Source organism: Periophthalmus magnuspinnatus, chromosome 22, assembly GCF_009829125.3.
Source record: "Periophthalmus magnuspinnatus isolate fPerMag1 chromosome 22, fPerMag1.2.pri, whole genome shotgun sequence".
Classification (NCBI taxonomy): domain Eukaryota; kingdom Metazoa; phylum Chordata; class Actinopteri; order Gobiiformes; family Gobiidae; genus Periophthalmus; species Periophthalmus magnuspinnatus.
Window position 1 is genome coordinate 6859766 of NC_047147.1, and position 17024 is coordinate 6876789.

At 37.6% G+C, this 17024-nt stretch overlaps 2 protein-coding genes across 3 annotated transcripts; both read left to right on the top strand.

Moving 5' to 3' along the window:
- The first annotated feature begins 431 nt into the window (after positions 1-431).
- Positions 432-14247, top strand: pisd (phosphatidylserine decarboxylase). Of its 2 annotated transcripts, none has more exons than XM_033987688.2 (9): positions 432-516; positions 1924-1967; positions 2143-2279; positions 9838-9972; positions 10055-10156; positions 10928-11051; positions 11512-11649; positions 12135-12295; positions 12750-14247. In XM_033987688.2, exons 1-9 carry the CDS (start codon positions 470-472, stop codon positions 12978-12980), a joined length of 1119 nt encoding a protein of 372 aa, XP_033843579.1. In that variant the 5' UTR covers positions 432-469; the 3' UTR covers positions 12981-14247. The 2 variants fall into 2 exon arrangements, with proteins under 2 accessions (XP_033843579.1, XP_033843580.1); XM_033987689.2 differs by lacking the exon at positions 432-516 and adding an exon at positions 905-1024.
- A 195-nt stretch (positions 14248-14442) lies between these two features.
- mrps26 (mitochondrial ribosomal protein S26) lies at positions 14443-16241 on the top strand. The gene is made up of 4 exons (XM_033987692.2): positions 14443-14779; positions 15191-15337; positions 15569-15692; positions 15796-16241. The coding sequence occupies exons 1-4, from the start codon at positions 14559-14561 to the stop codon at positions 15925-15927; spliced, it is 624 nt and encodes a 207-aa protein (XP_033843583.1). The 5' UTR covers positions 14443-14558; the 3' UTR covers positions 15928-16241.
- Positions 16242-17024: the final 783 nt, after the last annotated feature.

Here is a 17024-nt window from a genome sequence, read left to right on the forward strand (position 1 = left end):
AGAAGAGTGTATTCTGTATCCCAGGCAAGATATTAGCCATATTAGCAATAAAAAGTATACCTAAAAAGGATACCTGGAGTGGTGCACAGCAGATCAGATGGCCCTGGAGAGAGACGACAGGATCACTCAAAAATACATATGAATGAAACTCAGCTCTGTGTGTTTAAGATTAAAATGAAATTGGCAGACCACCATACTGACCTAAAGTAGTTTTCCAACAAACAACTACAGTATATTGCCCTATTATGGTCCTATCTTGCTCTTTTCGCCTTGTTTCTAGTACTAAGGTTACACTGGGGTGGCCACGTAAATTAAACATCTCATAAATACACTTTATAAATGTAACATTGGAATTTTCTTTTTTATTGCAATGCATTACTTTTTCTTTCCGAAGCTTGGGCCACGTGTTACCAAGTTATCATTATAATATGTACGTACAGCGCGCTGACGTCACTTCCGCAAACACAAGATGGCGGCGGCCTTGAGGAGTGTGGTTCGCGTTGTCACAAGGATCAGGTGAGAATTAAACCGAGTTTTTCTTACTTGTTTTATCTGTCAGTCATTCACAGTTAACGATTAGACTCATATGAGATTTACTGAGTGTTTGGTGTAAGTTAAATTGATCGAGCTCTTTACGTAAGGCCGTTGTGACGAAGTGAATGAGATGAGCAGGAGGTTGAATCACTCCGGTCACTCTACAAGGGAAGACATTTACCCTGTAGATTCAGTTGTATTTTAGTCAAAGCTGTCTGGAACTGTCTCGTAAGTTACATGACAAAAGAGGTTAAGGTACGGATGGATGCTGAGACGTGGAGAGACAGTTATCGCACCACCACGTCCGCCAATCAGGGCAGAGATGGAGTTCTAGTGGAAACGTCAGAGGACAGGGGATGGCACCGCACACTTATGACCCTTGGCACAGACACGATATAAACGGGGGAACTAGCTGCGCGTAAGCAAAGAAAAAGATCATCTGACTCCTGGAGGACATCGTCATGAGATATCGGGAGGAGAAACGAGCCAAGTAAGAAGATTTTATTTGTAAAATGTCTGTAAAATGATGTATTTAGAAAAGAACTGCTACAAGAGTTAACCCTAAAAAATTATACGAACGAGGAACTGGGACAAAAACTGACCACAGCCCTCAAGAAGCAGAAGGAAAGGATTTTTGACATATTTAATAAATGTATTCAAGAGACACAAAGAATACTGAAAATATCAAAGAGCTAAACACTCAAAGGCTGAATCAAGAGATGGACCTGAAGAAAGAGAACGCTCTGTTGGAACAAAAATGCGATGATTAAGTGATTACATTGTATTTTCATAAAAAAAAGAAAAAAAAGTGCAAATTTTGAACTTGATCATTTCTATTAGCGATTAGACCCACAAACTTGCAATGTTACAAAAGAAATCTACATTTTAGTTCTCCCCCTCCCATCTGTATACTTTTTTTGGCTTATATAACGTATAATATAGAATGATGTTACCTAAAATCCAGCAAAATCATCTTTAGACACAACCAGCCGTAACAGATCCAGACAAAGACAAACAGCAGAAGGTCCGAACTCTGACCAAGGAGAGTGTCCTGAGGTCCAAAAAGCAGGAGGAGCAGACCCTAACTGAGAATGGGGGTATTCAGATAAAAACACTAAATTGCCAGAACACTTAACAAGTCAGACCATCATGTTAAAACTGGAGAAAGACCAGGCAAAAAGGCTCCATAGGTCAAAACCATGAAGACACTTGACACGGAACTCCTATCTCCTCTCTCCTAGCTCCTTTCCCTACAGGTAAAAGCACAAGACATGGCAATATATAGTGCAACAACACCTTTTGTATAAAACTGCTATTCAATATGTTGGTTCTGCATTTTTTTTTAAATTAGTGACACAAAAAAAATCTTTTTTTTTTTTTTCTTTACAGAGCACCCTCGGCAATCAAAATACAGCAATGCAACCTCAGCACAGGTGTTTATAATAATAATAATTATTAATATTTTAATGTTATATCTGTACACATTAACCGCAGTCTGTAATTTACAAATTTGACTATGGGCTTCATTACTTAAATCATGTTTAAAACCACCCACCCAAATCCTCACAGCACAGACGTATATAACCTCTAATGACCCCATGTTTTCAGTTCGAGGGCTGTGGAGGCGCCCCTTGAGGCCTTTCCCACTGCTGGTGGTCTCTGGAGGAGGTTACTATGGTTACCAGCACTACAAGGGTAAACAAGAAGTAGAGGGAGCGCCCCCTGCTTTGGCCACGCCCACTCAGGTAAATTCACCTGTGTTTGTAGGAAATGGATGTGGAAGAAAAGCTGGATGTTTTTTGAGATTCAAAAATGAAGGCCACAATATTATTGGATCTAAACTGAGGAATATCCAAAATGCCAGGGCTAAATATTGGGGAATACATTCTGTATTGGGCAGATAAAATAAAAAAAAATCCCCAGATATCTCCACTACCAATATATTGACACTAATATTTTTTCTATCCCTATCTTTTTACTCTAATCGGCTCCCGTAATCTGTGTATTTCAAATGAGACAATCAGTCACTATTTGTGGTTACTTTGTGCTCTATGTATTTATTGATGTCCAGTGAGGTGTTATACATATTAATTGGATATTAATGTCATTCAGAAACATACTAACATAGTATAAATTAAAGAACTGTAATGCTTAAAACATTCAGATTTTCTTCCATAATTATATCACATTCAGACGTCATTAAAATATTCCATTTTCTGGTTGTCCCTCACTGAAAAAAATGTATTGAGTTACGCTAACTAATTGCACAAAAGTCATGGCCCATTTACCCCTGTTTCCTTCTTCTATCGTACAGCATTAATGACCCACAATGCTTTTCTGCCAGTCAGCTCAGAGGTTTAGCAGCTTTTTTTAGCCATGGTTTGTTTTTGTTTGGTGATAAAGCTCTGACCTATATACTACCTGAACACTAGAGACAGTGTTGGACAAAGTCTATTAACAGCCCAGGAAAGACTTTCAGTGGGTAATTGGATGCATGTCCAATCTGTTTAGCTTTTCAAACACTCCCTCCTTCACTCTTCCTTCTGTTCTGGTTTTTAGTATGTACACTCACCTGAAGGATTATTAGGACCATACTAATACAGTGTTTGACCCCCTTTCACCTTCAGAACTGCCTTAATTCTACGTGGCATTGATTCAACAAGGTGCTGATTCATTCTTTAGAAATGTTGGCCCATATTGATAGGAGCATCTTGCAGTTGATGGAGATTTGTGGAATGCACATCCAGGGCACGAAGCTCCCGTTCCACCACATCCCAAAGATGCTCTATCGGGTTGAGATCTGGTGACTGTGGGGGCCATTGTAGTACAGTGAACTCATTGTCATGTTCAAGAAACCAATTTGAAATGATTGGAGCTTTATGACATGGTGCATTATCCTGCTGGAAGTAGCCATCAGAGGATGGGTACATGGTGGTCATGAAGGGATGGACATGGTCAGAAACAATGTTCAGGTAGCCCGTGGCATTTAAACAATTCCCAATTGGCACTAAGGGACCTAAAGTGTGCCAAGAAAACATCCCCCACACCATTACACCACCACCAGCCTGCACAGTGGCAACAAGGCATGATGGATCCATGTTCTCATTCTGTTTACGCCAAATTCTGACTCTACCCTTTGAATGTCTCAACAGAAATCGAAACTCATCAGACCAGGCAACATTTTTCCAGTCTTCAACTGTCCAATGTTGGTGAGCTCGTGCAAATTTTAGCCTCTTTTTCCTATTTGTAGTGGAGATGAGTGGTACCCGGTGGGGTCTTCTACTGTTGTAGCCCATCCGCCTCAAGGTTGTGGCTTCACAAATGCTTTGCATTCCTCGAGTGGTTATTTCAGTCAATGTTTCTCTTCTATCAGCTTGAATCACTCGGCCCATTCTCCTCTGACCTCTAGCATCAACAAGGCATTTCCGCCCACAGGACTGCTGCATACTGGATGTTTTCCCTTTTCACACCATTCTTTGTAAACCCTAGAAATGGTTGTGTGTGAAAATCCCAGTAACTGAGCAGATTGTGAAATACTTAGATCAGCCGTCTGGCACCAACAACCATGCCACGCTCAAAATTGCTTAAATCACCTTTCTTTCCCATTCTGACATTCAGTTTGGAGTTTAGGAGATTGTCTTGACCAGGACCACACCCCTGAATGCATTGAAGCAACTGCCATGTGATTGGTTGATTAGATAATTGCATTAACCACTTAGTGTTCGGGCCGTCGCCTTTAAGTTACAACTTTACAGCAATGTACGTGTATTTCTGCGTCACCCACACAAACAATCTACACATCAAATGAAAGCTACGGCATTCATCTTTCTGAATATGTAAACCATTTACACCTCTAATCACCACAGTGCTGACAGGAAAGCCGTTTTTACAGAGAAGTCAGAAATGTGGATTTGGACATCACTTACCTTTGAGCGCTCTGGTTCTGTCAAACATCAACATATTCACACAAAGTTGGTCTCATTTGTTCCGTAAAGGTCCAGAGAATATAATCCAGTCAAGAAATTATGTCCACAAAGGAAGTTAGAGCCTCCATGTCCAATCTGCTGCAGGAAAGTGAAATCTGTTCCGTCACTTCTCTGCATTTCTTTTGTCAGTTTCAGGCGTAATAAACTTCTGACAGCGCCAACTTTGTTCCTCGGCGCAAAACAAACTTGTTAGCTTGTGATTGACACCAAAGTTGGCCAATAAGGTGGGGGCTGTGGGTTACTGGAGCTGCGGACAGTGAATGAGAGCTACAGATGACTGGAAGAGTACGCCCCACTCTCCCCCTTGTAGAATCAAGCTGTTACATTACACACGTTTAGTGATGTTTTCCTCTTAAAGCCCATGAACTGCGGAACACGCTGATGCGTGACATGCAGTGGTTTACTGTAAACAGACAGAGTTTTCTGCGCGCAAAAAGACAAGACTGGATATAAAGATCCATGCGTAATTTTACGCAGCAGTTTTACGTTTTAAACATGATGAAACGGACAAAACAAAGGAAGTGCGCAACCAAGGACACTGTGGATGTTTGTACAAGTTAAACTAGAGGCATCTCGGACCTGGAGCGGTTCGTGGAACCGAGTGAAGATCTCATGGTGGACTGAGGAGTAGAGGGACCTTATGTTTTGATGGACTGGATGCTGTTCCTGATCAGTAAGCGTGGTTTATTCTGCTATTAACTTAATTGTGGGTCAAATGTGTATCATGTGTAATCATTAGCATTAGCTAATGCCAATCTGCGCCCCCCGACCACCACCAATCATCACGCACACACCACTTGGGTGAAGTGTCTCTGCCACAATGACAGAACTAAGGACACAATGACAGAAATTGGTCCGAGCCACTGTTGCAGAATGACTGTCTGATCGTGTACAGTGTGTTCTTAGTTTCCAGTATGTGTTTTACATTTTGAAGCGTGTGTGTGTTTGTTGATTGTTTGCAGTGTGTGGTTTGTAAATATATATTTATTTTGACCCATACCAGTTGTTTTGACTGTATTTTATATACAAATATACATTTTATATTGTGTTTTGATATGATATATAAATGCACAGTAATAGAGCAGCTGGGTGTGCAGATACAGATTCCTCTCAGTGTGAGTTTTCAGTAGAGCCTCACTGATGTCTGTGGGTTGAAACATTCAAAAGTTATTGCACTTTTTCCAAACGTTCTCCAAATGTCTTCATTGGGATAGGTTTGGAGAGGCCTGGACTTACTCATGATAAAATGATTGTAAAACTCTAATTTTTATAGGTATTGACCTCAAATTAGAAATGTAAGTGGTCAACAATCTTGTCAGTTGAGATATAGTGTATTTTTGGCCCCAGCTCCCTACTGCAGCTTTCTACACCTTCATTTTCACAAAATTTTTTTGGCGAGGATGAGAAAAAAATTTGTTTATGTGTGTTCCAAAGTGTATAAATGCTCAGCAGACAAACTTACAGTGATTCTGACACCTGTGGGTAAAACTATAGGGTGTTACCTTTACAAAGACCCCAAACTTGTGTATTTACTACTGAGGGTTCAATAATGGTGATTATTTTAATTTGGAGAGGTCAGAACAAAGGCTATTTCACCAAAATGACCCGGAATGCTAAGGGGTTGGAGAAATTGAACATGTGTTCCTAATAATCCTTTAGGTGAGTGTATATTACGATTGTAGTATCTCAACATACCTCAGTAATAACTTGAAGTGTTTATTACCTTTATTATATACACTACGAATCAGTACATTTGTCAGTAAGTTTGGACACACATTCATCATTCATTATTTTGTATTATTTTATTTTTTTTGAGTGAGTGTGCCCAAACCTTTGACTGGAACATACATACATTATAAAGATATAATTTTCTAAAAACGATGGTTGTAGCTAACATTTCAGAAGGGCTACTCATGAAATGGATAATATTAATTTGACATTAATCGTGTCAATAACCTTCGCATGATTCTTACATTCTTTACTCTGGTTCAATGAGGTACTATTATTATTTTATCCTGTAATAATAACACAAAAGAATAACTCGTTCATGGTCGCTCAGTCAGTTGCAATAAAAACACTCTAAACACTACTAAAAATGATGGATAGAACAATAACAATAATTCAATAATATGAATAATATAAAATGTTGTTAATGTAACTGCTCTGGTTACTGGTCTGTTTTGCTCTAGAGGTTGAAACTGCTGTTGTTTTGCTCTTGTTTTGGCGTGTGTTACGGCCTACAGTAGCTATTGTGTTCAGAGAATAAACAACCAGAGGAAATTTGGCATGTTTCCCTACACCAGAATGCTACAATATTATTCAAACACTGCAGACTGTAGTCGCTGTTTAGTGAATGAGGCCACTGTGGAGAGTGATCTGCTAAAAGGTGTTTAGTTTAATCCTAATCCAGCTCTGGCTCTGGACTCTCTGCAGTCAGCTGTGTGGAACGACGATGCTTTTAAACTCTCCGGACCAAACCAGGACTAAAAATCGAAAAACTACCTCAAATTGGACCATTATTTTTGATAACAACGGTGGTCAAGGAAGTTTGAGGGAAAATTGGGATTATCTTGATGACTTCTCTGTTGGACGGACTGCTTTTTTTGAGTCGTTTTTGTTTGTGGTGTGAGGCCGTGATGTGAGGATTTAAATCTGTTTTTTGAATGGTCTAGTAATATCTTAAATACTGGAATAGTTTATTGTATAGTTGATTAAATTGGGCTAAAATCTGAAGTTAAGAGTTGTACTGTGGAGAATTCGCTTTCAATGATGGTGGTTTGAGAATTGTAGTTTTTAACCACATTGAATGAGGTTTTCTCATCTTTTAAATACATATCTTGGATTGTATGTTTGGATGAGGTCTTAAAACTAGTTCACGTTGGGATTACAATTTACCGGTTCATACAAAGAGGCTGTAATGACAAACGAGGATTAGCCCTGGATGTATACCAAATGGGTTCATGGACAGACTCCAGACCACAGTTGAAAAATCAGGTTATTTCCAAAAGCAATTTTAAGTATGATTGGTAAAAATTTAAGATGGAACTGGAATCAAATGAGTGTAAAACGGTTAGTAATGCTATAGTGAAAAGATGGTGAAGTTTTGGTGTAACCGTAGTGATGACAGGAGGAATCGCAGTGTGTTGAGACGCATTCAAAAAACGACAAACATTGAACACAGGAAAATTGCACCAAAAATTATAATAAACACCAACTCCAAGCAAGAAAATGGCACGACAACAACACATAAAAATGAAGAAACTAAAGAGACAAAATCAACTCAAGGAACACGAGTCCGCTTCAGGTGAAAATCATTTACAGTACAACTATATATATTCTGTTTAGTATTTTGTGATTGAACTGTATTAGTAAAATAATTGGAAAAAAATTTACATCTTGTTTTATATATATTTTTTGCTTGTCCAATAACTATAATCAGATGTTATTTTTGCAAAACTAGAATGTGCTATGTCTCTTTGGTGGCTGAGGTACAAATATTGCATAAAAAGTAAATGAACTACAAAATTTAACTGCTTATAGACTTGTCACGATAACACATTTTGAAGCACAATTTTGCTACAGAGAAATATTGCGATAATATTGAAACTACTTACATGCCACTGACACAAAGCAAGATAATCCCAGTGAACCAGTTTTTAAACATGCAGTAACATTAAAATACATGAACTGCAACAAATAAATAGCAAAATGTAAAAAAATAGCTATAGAAGTTGTTTATTCTACCCTCTACTGCTCAAATCTTACATTATTAGATAAAAAATACAAAAATCTCCACACTATTGCAAAGACATGGCACACATGATTAATACTATTAATTATTAATATATTTATTATATATTAATAACTATTAAGTCATACTATACTACTATACTTTTAATTATTAATATATTTCGTGGCTCGAAATATATTGTTCCAGCTTTCATATGTTGAACGATAAGTCGATTATAGTAATTATCCTGACAGGCCTATATGTTTCCACTGCCATTTGCCAGTTTTTTATTTTATCAACTCATTTCATTGTTTACAGTATCCTAATAGATATTACTGACTTTGCATACCTTAAAAACTGTGATATTGGCAGTCTTGTTAGGGTTGGAAGGTTGTAAAATACATTTTAATTCAGGTATTCAGTATTCTGTGACATATTCTGTTACATGGTCCAATCAGAGTTCTGTATTCTGAATACTTGGAATACTTTTTACATTGAGTTACATTTAAACAATAGGGTAAAGATGGAACATACGATTAAAAACAGCTTTATGTTTGTTTCACTGACTGGAGAGACAGTCCTTAGCACAAGAGCAGTGTTATATATTTTTCTCACTAGTTACGTGCAGTTTGAAATAAAAATTGTGTGATCAAGTATTGCAATGTATTCCTCTGATTGGAGGAAAGTACCTGTACTCTGAATACCACCAAATGAAAATGGTTATTCATATTCTCGATACATGTGTTCAGTTACTTCCCAACACTGTATGTGCCCACCGCATTAGTATTGAGTAGTAGAATTGAATCCGCTTTATTTTTGAGCAGCTTATGATCTATATTTTAGGCTGGTTCCACAGTTGACTCTGAAGCGCCGTCTGAATGCGCTCAGTGGAAGCTCCGCCCCCTGGCGCCGCCGACCAATGGCGTTCCTCTACTGCACACTGACCACCAGAGCTTTGCGGCCGCTGACCAATCGGGTAACACCTGCTAGACATGTTTGTATCCCATGGAGCAAAACCAGTGCCCACCCATCTCTGGTTTCTGAAGAAAATTCTCCAGTCATTTTATCTATAAACTTCTCATTGATTTTATTTATTTTTTGTCTGCAAACTGTTTATAATACAGATGGGGCTGCACTCGATCTCAAAATCTACCGGTAATTGAAATTCCTATTTGAGTTGGCCCAAAATTGCAAAGGCTGCAGTTATATTAGAAAATATATTTCTACTTTTAAAACATCTTTTACAAATCTAATCACAATTTCAGTACTTCACAACTCACAAAAACACAAAAATGCATTTAAGAATTTGCAGAATCGGTTTGATGTACAATTTTATCAAAACTATATATTTTTGGTCAAAAGTTGCCCCTTCGCTCCTAAGGCTCCTGTAAAATAGAAAATGAGCTGGAATTTTACTTCCGAAACCATTAGCACCCCCTAATGAGGTCCATAGGTCCATAGGTCTTCACTCCAGTGTATTTCAACTGAGGGGCAACCAGATGGTCTTCTTTCTTTTTATTTCCCCGTATCCCTATTTAAATAAAGATCTGTTTCATGTTTGATTGTTATTGCTTCTTTATCCGTCAGGTGGCGCTGTACCGATCGTTTCCCACTCGGGTTATTTCTCGAGTTTGGGGTAAGATCAACGCTGTGGATTTGCCAACATTTTTACGAAAACCCATTTATTCACTTTACATCTGGACTTTTGGAGTCAACATGCAGGTAACCAACGGCAACCAGCTATTGCCATATTGAATTAAACTGTTATGTTGTTATAACTGTTATAATCTGTCTTGTCCAATAGGAGGCAGCAGTGGAGGACTTGCATTTCTACAAGAATTTGGGAGAGTTTTTCAGACGAAGACTTAAACCTGCTGCTAGACCTGTCTGTTCCTTCTCCTGTCTGGTAAGCAGCGATACCATATTCATTTTGATCAGTTTTGAGCTTTTGGTTCTTTAATAAATATGCTCTATAAATAAACTTGAATAAGGGTGTAAGAAGATCCCCAAATCTCAGTGTATTCTACTCTTCTGGCCATGGCAGGTTATTAGTTTTATTGTGGGGTGGCTCGTGGATTTCTGATACTGTGACAAATATGAAACCCATTACAATTCAAACTATATAATATGTTTATAATAGTTGCTATGGCAGTTGTTACATGGCAAACAAAAAATTTAACCAAATGACTTTTCTGGCCATTGGTCCACTATCTGCTTGATGGCATGGAAATGTTGCAGCTTTGCTTGGAATGTTCTACTGTGTGAGACGTATTTATCTTACATTTATTCAATCACAGTTTTTAATTTCTATAAAATACAATGAAAACATACATTTTGAGAGGATGCTCCACTCCATAGATCTTATCTGGTGGTGTATTTGTGCTCATGGAAAAATGTTTTATGTCATACTGTGAAACATTCCAGACAAAGTATTAACTTCCCTGTGGAGACGACAAAGTCAGACAGAATTAAGATTAGACTATGTGTTCTTATAAGGTATATTTACTTTTGTGGCATCAAACACATACAGAACAGAATGTAGTAAACAAAACAGAGTAAAATAACAACCTGTTTTATATTTTAGGTTCTTAAAAATAGCCACTCATTGCTTTGCACGAGTGAGCATGATCAGATTAGTGACCTTTTTGTTGTTTTCTTATTTTGACTATAATTCCAGACCTCTCCAGCAGACGGCAGAGTGCTTCACTTTGGATCTGTGAAAAACTCTGAGGTGGAGCAGGTTAAAGGTGTCACCTACAGTCTGGAGCATTTCCTTGGACCACACAAAGGAAATAGCCAAGGTACTCCTCTAAGTGTCTGGATAAATTACATTCTGTAAGCTCTTTGTGACATTATAAAGTTAATTTAATAAAATACCCAAAGGGAGTTATTTCTTTTTTTGGGTAATTTATTTTGTGATCTGGTACATACATACACTGCATGCAAAAAACAAGACTCATACCAGAGATTAAAACAGACACATATAGATATAAAGATAAAACATGATATTACAAAAAGGGGGGTTGGCAGTTATTTGAGGTTCATCTACTCTTTAATGTATGTTCTTGACAGCTCTAAAATGTTTTATTTGAGATTTTATATGTATTATGCTTGACACCAATTAAAATAATTGTGAATGAATAATTACATTAATTTGTGATAAAAACTATATTTAAAATGTTAAGTAACTGGAACATTGTGGTGTTTTTTTATGACTAACATACTAACCTCACTTCCTGTCTCTCTGCTCTGATTGGTCAGCTGAAGGCTTTAGAGACAGCCTCCTCTCTCATCCAGATAATGACCTGTTTCATGTGGTCATTTACCTGGCCCCAGGCGATTACCACTGTTTCCACTCTCCTGTCGACTGGACAGTGAAGCTGAGGAGACACTTCCCAGGTAAAGCATATTCACCAAGACATCAGAACAACCAGTACCTGTGTATCGCTCCCAATAATTTCATGAATAAATTTCTGTTATATAAGTATATCACATTGGGTAGTTTACTGGTGCATTAAAGAGGATCAGAGAAGTAGTTTATTCTGATTCAATGTTTCTGTTACATACATACATGTGGTGTGATTCTAGGAAGAATACTATAGGTTTACGTTACGTACACTTTACTTTCCTTGTAAGGACATTTGTCTGTATTTGGCCCATCCTTTAACACCTCTGAAGTAATGTATCAGGAGGACCCCTACTCCGGATTAAAAGGATTTTACCCAATTGTGCATGTTTTGGGTTGATGGGGAAACTATTATATAAACCTAGTATTTGTGAACAAATAAAAACTATAATCTAGGCCATAAGAAAATGATGATCATTGTTTGGCACATCACCTTCCTCAGCCATAAACATTAATTTACAGTGTGTTTGTATTGTAGGTTCCCTGATGTCTGTGAGTCCTGGAGTGGCTCATTGGGTTAAAGAGCTCTTCTGTCTGAATGAACGTGTGGCTCTGACGGGCCAATGGCAACACGGCTTCTTCTCTCTCACCGCTGTTGGGGCAACCAACGTGGGCTCAATACGCATCTATTTTGACCAGGTACAAAACCCACAACTATATAAAATTACCTCTAAAATGGGATGAACACTTTGCGTGAGTGTCCATAATGCATCTATATGTATATCACTATCACAGTAATTTGAAAGTCCTCTGCCTCCTATAATAATTTCAACAACAACTTTTATCAAGGTTGTGAATTTTGGATTAGTATTAACGTTTGAAAGCACACTAAATTATGAACTACTAAACTATGCCTTTATACCCCCCCAGAAAAAAATGCATTGTTACTGTGAGTTGGCTCGCCTATTCACAGATCTAACCTGTAACTTGGCTTGGTGTCTCCATGGAGATAGATCATTTCCATGCCTTTCTGTGGAACATTACAGGCACTGCAATAACCTCTCCATGAAGAATCTTTCAGTCCTACTATCCAAATTACATTTGGCTGGTTTGTATTAAAAGAATAACATTTTTTTTTTCTTTTTTCCTATAGGAACTTCAAACAAACGCCCCTAAGTACAGAAAAGGCTCATGCCATGAACGCTGTTACCAGGGAGACGAGTCTTCAGCCGATGGAGTGACGTTACAGAAAGGAGCACCTCTGGGAGAGTTTAACCTGGGTTCCACAGTTGTATTAGTTTTTGAAGCGCCCAAAGACTTCATCTTTAATCTGAAAGCGGGACAGAAGATCAGAGTTGGAGAGGGGCTGGGTCTCCTCTCCTAAAACCGACGGTGCTTTCACGTGCGGTTGGGTTATGGAGATTTTGGAGTTTCCGACATGAACACAGCCATTGATGATGTTTGCCAATATTGGGTAAATGGGTCAAAGCAAGTTTGGACTTGGGGTCAATTAAAATGTACCTTACATTTTTTTCAAACTTAATAATGTAATTTATTTCTTTAATAGATTTTTCTTTAAACAAAAAACATATTTGCCACAAATAGAGAAGGGCATTTACGCACTGCACTACAAACAGCGCTACACTTGTAACAAACATAACATTACATTTTGGGCACAAACTGAAATGACTCTGTGTGGGATGACCATGGCAGCTGAAGGATAAAATACATGGCCTTTGTCCTATGCCAGGGCAAGTTTAGTGCACCATACATGTGAATGTACTGACAAGGCACTCTATTCATAGTATTAAGTTAGTGGTTCTCAACACAGTTACCACTTTTGATGTATGGCCTTCTTTGTATTATGTGCAGTTCAACACCTACTAGCTGAATTAGTCACTTCTTGGTCCTAGTTTGGACTGGTTTACATGGATTTGTTTTGCTCTATATTCTCTTAGGGGCATATATTTTCCCCAAAGGTTTAATTGGGTTAAACATGTTCATATTAGTTTATTAATGACTGTTCAAAGAAAGACCGATGCTTTCTGAAGGGAGGCTTGTATGTTTGAGAAGCATTGGCCCAACTCAACCTTAAGCATGTAGCATCATGCCAGTATCCCCTGTGGCTTCATAAACCATTTGTTATTGTGTTACTACTGTCACTGTATCAATGCTACCGCTTCTAACGGCTTATGAAGTCGCCTGTAATTCTATATATGCTGTAAATGGCTATTAGTGCTATTACAGCTTAAAACCTCTCCTGCTGCCTTTATTGCTCAAAAATACACACTTTTGTATCTTTTGTAAAAACATTTTCATATGACCTTCATCATTCACTACTACTGAATCTGACTATATAAACCTCATGATTATGATTATAAATGGTTCTAAAACTATGGCGGTAAATTGATGAAATTCTTTCCTTCCTTATATGAAGTGTATGTTATGATCTTTGTTTTTAATTTTCCTTGTTGTAAATTATGTAAGTATTTCTTAAACAATTCCATATAGGGTTTTGTAATTTATCCGCTACTTGGAATCCTGCCCTGATACTTCTAATACAGATTTATAAATCCATCCATTTTTGTTTGTTTTTATGTTTTTGTATAATTGTAATCATAATAAAATATTTTTATATTAATTCAACATTTATATCTATTGTCTTCATATGTTTAAAAACGTATTTTGTGATTTTAGAATTATGTATATATTATCAGTATCTTTATTATTATTAGTATCATCATTGTTGTTGTTATTATTATCATCACTGTCATTATTTATTGTATTTTTAAAATATATTTATTTATTTTGGGCGCACTTGCAGATCACGTGTTCTTCCGGAGGTCAGAGTTCAGCAACATGGCGGCTTCCGGTCAATAACACTCCTGTCATTTTTCCATGCTTTAGATAATAATTCTGGCTATATTCACCGCTTTATTCGTGACCACATTTCAAGGGGGTCATGTTTCAAGCAATAGGCGGTAGAGGCGTCACAGCAGCCCGGCTCTGTGCCCGGAGGAGAGCCGTGCTTGTGGAGACGGTCCGCGGCAGAAAGTCACGCAATGACCCGATAGCCAAGTCCAAAGAGGGGCGAATCAAAACCCCTCCGCCCGTGGACCCGGTGGAGATGGTGGTCCTGAAGGAGAGATACACGGAGTACCAGCTGATCCTGAGTGCACTACGGTTGGTTAAAAGCTCTAGTTAAAATGTGTTTTCATATACTCATGCCCTTGTCAATTGGGTTCATATATGTATGTATTGCGTCCTGCTTTCTGTAACTTATTTAATCTAATTGAATCCTTATAATTGTGTCAGCGAGTGTCAGTGTGTCAATTAAATGTATTTGACGAAACTTCATAATTCGTAATTTTAGTAAGGAGGGTTGCATTGGAGCACTCAACGATTACAGTAGTCGATTAGTCATTATTGTTACAATTAATCGTCGCAGCTCTACTACAAAGCTCAATTTAGAGTTGTGGGGCTATGTGAAGTCAGTCAAGAACTTCTGATGATAGAAATGTACAAGAAATCATTTTTTCTATATTGTATATTAGGACAGTATGTGCACTGTATTAACTAATCATCTCTTGACAGTCTGGATTTCAAAGAGGAGGTGTTGAGGAGGAAGTACGAAGAGGAGACTGGATCTTTGGCTGAGGAGCGAGCGAGGAAAGAGGCAGAGGAGCACCGCGCCCTGATGGACTGGAACAGAGAGGAGAACCAGCGCATGCTACAACTCAGGTGTGACATGAGTTAAATGATGTTGTTTATGGGATTTTTATTTTATCAATACTGAAAATATGTCAAATTTTAGCTTTTCATTTGGATAGGCCCAGTAAATACAGATATAATAACCATAAAACAGGTTAACATATTTATAATCTGACAGTTAAACAGCAAATGTGAACTATTTATTTCAGTGCATATATTTTAGTCAAATGCTCAATATAATTCATTGTTTAATGTTTTCAGGGTGCAGAGGATTCAGATGGAAAAGGAGGAGGCTGAAAGAAAAGAGTTTGAGGCTGCTCTTGAGCGGGAACAAAAACAGCAAGAATTTATAAGAATGAAAGAAGAGGAACTTTTGCGCTTACAGGTACAAGGCAGTTCTTCTAACCATTATATATATATATATATATATATATATGTCATATCTTATATTTAACATTTAAAATAAAATATTGTCTTTTACTGTTTAGGAAGAGGCAAAGCACTTCATCACAATGGAGAATTTGGACCAGCGAATTGAAGAAGCCTTGGACAATCCCAAGAATTATAACTTTGCCATTGACAAAGAAGGACGGATTACTAAACAGACTGTACTCAAGTGAAAGAGACACTTCTGTTGAATGATGTTTGTCATGGGAGTTTTCAATATCAGTCCGGTTCATCATTTTGACCAAGACAATTGCTTCTGAAAGTCATCCATGACCCAAAGACGTGGGTAAAAAATGGTTACTTTATCACAATTACATTATTTGCAGTAAAAACATCCCATTTTAGGTCACGAAATTGTCCAAATCTGCTTGTTCATCAACCCACTTTCTGTTTTTCTTCTGAGTGTCATATCTTATGTATTTTGCTTTTGTCATGATTATATTTTGGAAGTATGTATGATGATAATGACTAAACAGGTGAATGATGGAAACATCGTTGTCTTTTTTACTCTTTATTAAAGTAGCCTATTCAATTGGTAAAGTATTTTATATAGTAAAGTATTATTTAATATGACCACTAACTGACTACTACTACTTAATACTACAACTGCTCATCAGTGAAGTAAGTTACTTAATGTTTTAAAATATTTTGTTTATGATATAGATTTGCCAAATATTTAAATGTCTATTTGGGTTTAAAACTGTAGTAGTATTTGTCACATGAGGTTCAAATCATAAAGATGTGATAAAGCTGACTCCAATACATTTTGTATGTAGAATTTCTTTTACCCTTGTAGTGCCAGCTCTTGGTCTGTAGTGGGCGCAGTTCTCCCCTTGAGTCGGGATTAACGCATAGACTATATACAGTCTGCTTTAGTGCTGAGCAGGTGAGGCTGTGGCTCATGTATGACAACGTGCAGGTGTAATCCTCTTCATAGTGGCGTTGATGGGATGATGATGATCGGGTTTACAGACCTCGACAACAAACCAGAGTAGACTCAAAGAAGAGAGCTCACGAGTCTGCTACACGTTCCACTAAATATGGGCATACTATATAAAACTCTATGCAGAAAAATATGCTATTTTTTATATATGGGTAAAATACGTTTATTATGTAAAAGTATTAGGGAAAGTCTGGGATCTGATTTCAAGACGTGTGTCCCATAGCAGTGAACAAGATCAGACTGCAGAGATAAAATAAATGTAAAAAATAATACAGATATCAATGCCAGAAAATAAAATATAAAGCAGATATAGACTGTTGATGGTCT